General features: G+C 34.6%; 2 protein-coding genes across 2 annotated transcripts; both read left to right on the top strand.

Annotated features, from left to right (window-relative positions):
* Positions 1-2,078: 2,078 nt before the first annotated feature.
* Positions 2,079-6,792, top strand: LOC103867848 (F-box protein DOR). Its single transcript, XM_033291773.1, has one exon. The coding sequence runs from the start codon at positions 2,136-2,138 to the stop codon at positions 3,360-3,362; it is 1,227 nt and encodes a 408-aa protein (XP_033147664.1). The 5' UTR covers positions 2,079-2,135; the 3' UTR covers positions 3,363-6,792.
* Positions 5,225-6,370, top strand: LOC103867849 (putative F-box protein At2g19630). The gene has a single exon (XM_009145935.1). The coding sequence runs from the start codon at positions 5,225-5,227 to the stop codon at positions 6,368-6,370; it is 1,146 nt and encodes a 381-aa protein (XP_009144183.1).
* Positions 6,793-7,034: the final 242 nt, after the last annotated feature.

Here is a 7,034-nt window from a genome sequence, read left to right as displayed (position 1 = left end):
CGAACCTCACAGTTGCTCTTCTTTTCTTTTATCAGAAAAAAATATTTTGTTTTATTGTTAATTTTTCGAAATCAGAAAGAAAGATCCCTTTCGTGATATCAAAATTTCTAAATAGAAAAAGAAAATAAATCTCAACTACTTTATACATGATCTATATATATATATTTTTTAAATTGTATATTTTATTTCTTACGCGTTATCCTACATGATCTATATGTATTTGGTTTCTTTTTATTTAATCATTACCATCTCTTCTTGTATTCGGATATATGTTTCTTCATGTATAGACCTTGTCATTAATTTATTTTTTTCTAGTGCTTTTTGTTTTTTTTTGTATTTTGTTAAGTTAACATCTCATACTAATTTATACTATGGTAAGTTATTTGTTTATTATAGAGCTAATTATAAATAGTTCTTTTAACTGATTAATTTTTCTTAATCTTTACTAATTTAAATCATACTACTGTTAATTTTTCTTTAACTATACATTATATTTTTATCAAAAAAAAAATTTGGTTTAAAGGTTTCATTTTTACTTTTGCCTCAAGCCCCGGTAGACCTTCGCACGGCACTGATTGAGTTGTGGGTTCTAGCAGATGCTGAGAAACATGAATGGTCAAAACATATATACGAACTTCCCAGTTTGTGGAAGGATATAGTTCTTGCTCCAAAAAGAAGAAGGAAAGATATAGTTCATACCTATTACTTCATTGGAATATCAGGTGGTAATGAAATTGTGATGTCACCACGCCATTCATCTAGCCTTTTCTATGTTTTCTACTACAATTTCGAGAGGGGAATTATCAGAAAAGTTGAAATCCTAGGAACGGATGCGTTTAAGCATCGTACAATTAATACATTTTTACACCATGTGGAGGACGTGAAGCTTATGTAGTTGTCTAGGAATTTGTTTATTACTTGAGATTGTAACAGCTCATGATCATTTAGTTTTCAGTCCTTTATATTATTCAATAACTATTTTCTGGTTTTAATTATGGCGTTCATCTTTCTTCGAGTATATATTTTGTCCCTTATTCGTAATCATTCACACATTAAAGATGAATTATACTGTTATGTTCATGAGTAAGCCTATTTGTTAAGTAATTTAATCCTTTTATACTGTTATGTTCATGAGTAATCCTATTTGTTACTTATGTTCTAAAGTAACACATGATTAACCCCGGTTTCTTAGTCGGGGTTCTTAACTCATAATTTGAATTTTTTTTTACACTTTTCAGTTAAGAAATAATTTTTATATCTCTTATTCAAGAGACGATTCTTAGTTTTTCTTAGTTAAAATCTAAGAAAAGTTAAGAATCTTCTCTTATCCAAAACTAAGAATTCTAGTTAAAAGACTGGATTAATCTGGTCTTAGCACCTCTTAGTGATAGATTTTATTTATTAAAACTTTTGGTGAAAGTTTTTTTATTGTCGACAACTTATGTTGAGAGTTTTAAAACGCATCATTCACTCATTTGATACATAGAGGTTTTACATAAATTAAGAATTCGTTCACTAAAACTACAACATTAATTTGAGTTTAAACTAAAACTACGCTGTGAAAGTATTGTGGCCTGGTAAAAATAATAAAATAATTGTTTTTTTGTCAAAAAATAATTGATTTTTCTTTTTTACATTCCATCTCTTTAGATTGTGTAAATCATTTTTTCTAATAATTAAAAATATCTTTTGACATGATAAAATCTACATTTTCTAATAAATTCATATAATTGATACATCCAGTAAAAAGATTTATTTTAACTCTATATTTTTTAAACCTCTAATCTAATAAACCTATTTAGAAATTTCTAGGGATAAAGTTGCTAGTTTATCTGATAAATCTAAAAATAAAAGATAAAATAAATTTCTAAAATCTTCAGAACTTTGGAAAAGGAAAGCCTTTGTTTAGTTGGATAAATACCAATTCCTTAGACCAAATACAGCAAAACTTAATTAAACAATTTACATGTTCTTATGTTATTGTTACTTTTCCTATAAATCATAAAATAAAATTTAACTATCTATGTCTATATATATGGAGAAAATCAATTATTAACGTTAGTTATTTACCTCTTCAACATCGTTCGGAACAATACGCATTCAGAGAAATCTAGGGTTTATAGGGCGTTTCCGCCATGAAATCACAGCGGCAGAACGACACGGAAGTTTGTCTTACCATTACCCGACTCACTAAGCTATCAAAGAACTCGACGAATGTAAGAGAAGACTTGTTACCTACTGATCTCCTTATCGAGATATTCTCAAGATTTCCGACCAAACATATAGCGAAATATATAGCGACATGTCGCTGCGTCTCGAAGCTTTGGTCCTCAATTTTTTACCGTCCTGAGTTCACTGATGTGTTGTTCTTGACCAAATCTTCTGCTAGTCCACAGCTCTTGTTCGCCTGCCAAACACAGAGCGAGTTGCTCTTCCTCTCTTCACCTCAGCCTCAAGATCCTGTTGAGAACCCGTCTCTTGTAACCGCTAGTTGTCTTACGAAAGTCCCCTTCAACTTTTCCAATGAAAGTTTTAGTACTATCAACGGCTTCCTCTGCCTTAGATACGATATCGTAAAGGAAAGGAAAAGCTCAAAGATGCAGTTCATATGTAACCCTAGCACGGGACAACGCTTACCTTTACCGAAGATGAAGACGGTTGGGCAGAAGAGTTATTTTGGGTATGATCCTATTGGAAAACAATACAAGTTATTTTCCATGACCTCGTCTAATGATAAATATAAGGGTAATTGGAAGGAGTATCGAATTCTGACACTAGGAACTCAAAAGCTCTCATGGAGAAGGAAGGAATGTTGTGTGCCTCATTGTCCTGTACATAATGAGATATGCATCAATGGTCTTTTGTATTATAGAGCCAACGGAGACGGTTTCACAAAGGCTACTATGATAGTTTGCTTTGATTTTAGGTCTGAGAAGTTCAGTTTTATGAAAGTCACTGAAAATTTTAGTAGAGCAGTGGATCATAAAGCAACTTTGATAAACTATAATGGTAAATTAGGTTCACTCAGGTGGGAAGAGCCTTACTCTCTTAGTAGAGGAACCGGAAGTTTTGTCTTGTGGGTTCTACAAGACGCCGAGAAACATAAATGGTCCAAGCATGTTTATGTGTTGCCTCCTTTGGGGATTGAGTTAGCTGGGATGGCCGAGTTGTACTTCGTTGGTGTGATTGGTACAGATGAAATTGTGTTGTCGATGGACATTCCAACTAAACCTTTCTACCTCTTCTACTACAATATCAAGAGAAACAGTATCGTTAGAGTTGAAATCCAAGGAATACAAGCGCTAAAGGGTAGAAGTGTTCGAACGCTTCTAAACCATGTAGAGAACGTGAATCTTATGTAACTGTTCTTATGACTTTAAGATCTGTAAGAGAGCTGCTTTGGCTCTTAATTAAAGCTCTCACAAAAAAATAAAGATCATAGATTTTCATAAAGCCACGCCACTGTATTTCCACTGGTTTGTTTAGTTATAACCATAACCCAACATATACTCGAATTCACAAAGAGGGAGAAAGCAATGGAGTCGCCTATGTTTTTTAAGGGAGTATTTTATGGATATGTTTACACTTTGCAGAATTGGTTCAGTACACACTCAAGAGCAATGGGTTTTGTTCTTAGCTAACATTAGCTTTATACTCTTCTCTATCTACCAATGTGTAACTGTGAGATCCTGTGTGTAGATTTCTGTAATTGATATTGTAATTCTCTGTATATACACCAAAAAGGTTCAAGTACTTGGTTTAAAAGAAAATATTGATAAACTACCATGGTATATTATGAAAAATTGTAAATTTTAGAAGATGCTGAAAATAGTAATGGTCAGAGGATACATCCGTATTATCAGCGTCGTGCAGGAATGTATTTGAAAAAAAAAGACTATTTAGATGGCTCGTGTTGTCACTGACTCACGGCACTACCAAGCGTCTAGCCAAACCGAGCCTTTCTACATTTACCACGAGAGTTGGAATATAAAGGAAAAGGAAGCCTTTAAAGGTAACAGAGCTTACACCTTTGTAGACCATGCAGAGAATGTGAAGCTTATGCACATGTAAAAAGATATAAAACATGCATGTGTTGGTCTCTGGTTTTAGTTGATGATGTACTGATGGATAGATTTTCCTTCAGTTCTACCTTTGTGCGATCTCTCTCTGCAGTATGCAGGTTCTTTGTTGTATCCAGTACTGCAGGTTCTTTGTTGTATTCAGTTTAGCTTCTGGTGCTGTGATTTTGTTTTTCTCTTTTTGGTGGCAGTTGCAAGAGAAACTCATTGGCATATTTCACTTGATGAATATGGTGTTGATGGATATGAAGTTCTCGGTTGTCTCCTGTTTGGAGCAATTTCTTTTTTCTATATTTCCTCTTGTATGGAGTGAATTGGAAGCGCAAGCATTGTTGGTATTGGAAGGATCTTCCTCCCAACTAATCCCCATCTCTGCTTTTGGTACAGTGATTGTGATCCTTTGGATTACACTAGATGCAAGTATTCAAGAAGTTTATGAAATTGTTATGCAATTTTTGTTGTTTCTTGCTGTGATTTGTATCAATTATATCCCCTGTTTTATCAGTTTCTTATTGTTGTTGGCTCTTTGTAGCTTTGTTTTATCCTCCTCTAATGGAGTTTGAAGTCTTCTAAATTAAATGTTGATAAAAAAACATGCATGTGTTTATGATACCAAAATCGCCGCTCTTGGCAAAAGCATGCAACAAAGCAAAATTAATTTGTAATAGCCACTACTATGAAAATGTTTCAGGTACTTTACATGGTTTATAGAAAGATTTTGGTATTACCTTAATCAATCATCAAGTTTACAAGTACAGAAGAAGAAAAGAGAGAAAACAATGTGTTTTACATCATATTTTACATATGAATCATACAAAAACCCCAACACCTTGAATGTGAAATAATATTATTTTTTGGTTGATCAATCAATATAATGTGTAGAAGGTAAGAAACTAAACATGACTCTCAAGAACCCTTTGAGATCCTACTTTTTGCACGTTAACAAAGGCCTCAAACCTCTCGATATGCTTTATAGGCTTCTCTTAGCCAAGAAAGCATGCACAATATACGTTTGCTATGTATATACGGAGATCAAACTTTAAACCGCCGCTTTAATTTTATTCTTTTAAGGGAAGCTAGGGTTTACAGCAAGGTCATCTCCGACATGAAATCTAAGCGCAATAAGCGAACTAAGACCTTGTTGAATGGAAGAGAAGACGATCCCTACTGATCTCATAATCGATATACTGTCTAAACTGCCGATGAAGTCCTTAGCTAGATGTCGTTGCGTATCGAAGCTCTGGGCCTCAATAGTTGATCTTCCCTGTACAACAGAGTTATTCACCACCCGAGCTTCAGCTCACCCGCAGCTATTGTTCGTCTACAGACAAAAATACAAGCTTGTATTCCTTTCGTTACCTCAGCCTCAGAATCTTGATAAGAACTCGCCTCCTCAGAATCTTGATAAGAACTCGCCTCCTGTAGCTGTCAAGCATCTATCGTGTATCCCCTTTCGTGGTTCTTCTTGTTACGTTAGTGGTCATGTCCAAGGCTTGGTATCTCTTAGAGTTATACATAAGCGGATGTCACTACAGATAATATGTAACCCTAGCACAGGACAAGCTTTAACCTTACCGAAAATAAAGAGTAGCAGCTTTATATTTAGGGTGAGAAGCATTCTGGGGTATGATCCCATTGATAATCAATTCAAGGTATTGTCCTTATCAGGGTACTCAAAAATAACTCCTCTTGATCAGCAGCATCAAGTTCTGACATTGGGAACTCAAGAACTTAAATGGAGAACGATCAAGTGTTCCACACCCCAGCATTCTTTCAAACACGGGATATGCATCAACGGTGTTTTGTATTGTCCAGTTCGTGCACCAGGAAGAAATCATATGATAGGTTGTTTTCACGTTAGGTCTGAGAAGTTCACTTTTATTAAAGTGAAAACAACTTTTATCAAAGCAGTCTTTCATGGCACTCTGATAAACTACAATGGCAAATTAGGTTCACTTGTATCTGGTGGGTCTCGCTTCGCTGATGGAGCAAGTAGAAGTTTTCAGTTGCTTGTTATAGGAGATTTTGAAAAGCAGGAGTGGTCCACGCATAATTACGTGTTACCTCGTCTTTGGAAGAACTTAGTTGGAAGAGCCGTGCTACGGTTAGTTGGATTTGTTGGTACCAATGAAATTGTCTTCTCGCACCCTTCCCAGGTTATCTACTACAATATCGAGAAACGTACTATCCTAAAAGTTGCTATCCAAGGGGCAGAAGCGCCTCAGTATAATTTTGTCATCACCTTTCTAAACCATATGGAGGATCTCAAATTTACGCATGCGTTTAAGTAATGATTTTATAGAACTTGAGAGTTTTGTAACAAAGCTCATTATATTTGGCTTATCTTTACTACTGATTTTTTGTACTTGTCACTTTTTGGCTTATTGGATGGTTATTTTCTGGTTTCTGTGTGAATTTTTTTGGGGTATGTGTCTACACTTTACAGAATTGGTTCAGTACACATTCATGAACAATGGTTTGCTTTTAGCTAACATAAGCTTTAAATTATCTAGGAATGTGTACTTGGGTGATCGTCTGATTGGATTTCTATAATTGATAATGTAAATTGTCTGTATATACAAACACTTGGTTTATAAGAATTCTATTTGATAAACTTCCATGGTAAATTAGGAGCACTATGTGATAAAGGTCTGCCTTTGTATGGTTTTAAGTTTTTGAGTTTTAGAAAATGCTAAAAAAGGATTGTTTAGAAGAAAAAAAGATGCTAAAAAAGAGGAATGGTCAGAGCATTCATATGTATTGTCAGCTTCGTGCAGATATGTATTTAGAAACAACTATTTAGATTTCATTGGACCGACTCGGACAAATGAGCTTGTGTTATCACCGCACTACCAAGCGTCCCGCCAAGGAATGGAAGCATTCAAAAGGTAACACCTTTGTAGATCATGCAGAGAATATTGTACAGCTTATGCATAAGTAAGGTCTCCTATAATT

The sequence above is a fragment of the Brassica rapa genome, chromosome A05, assembly GCF_000309985.2.
Source record: "Brassica rapa cultivar Chiifu-401-42 chromosome A05, CAAS_Brap_v3.01, whole genome shotgun sequence".
Taxonomy (NCBI): domain Eukaryota; kingdom Viridiplantae; phylum Streptophyta; class Magnoliopsida; order Brassicales; family Brassicaceae; genus Brassica; species Brassica rapa.
Note: the sequence above shows the minus strand (reverse complement) of the source record. Positions and strands in the feature narration are given on the sequence as shown.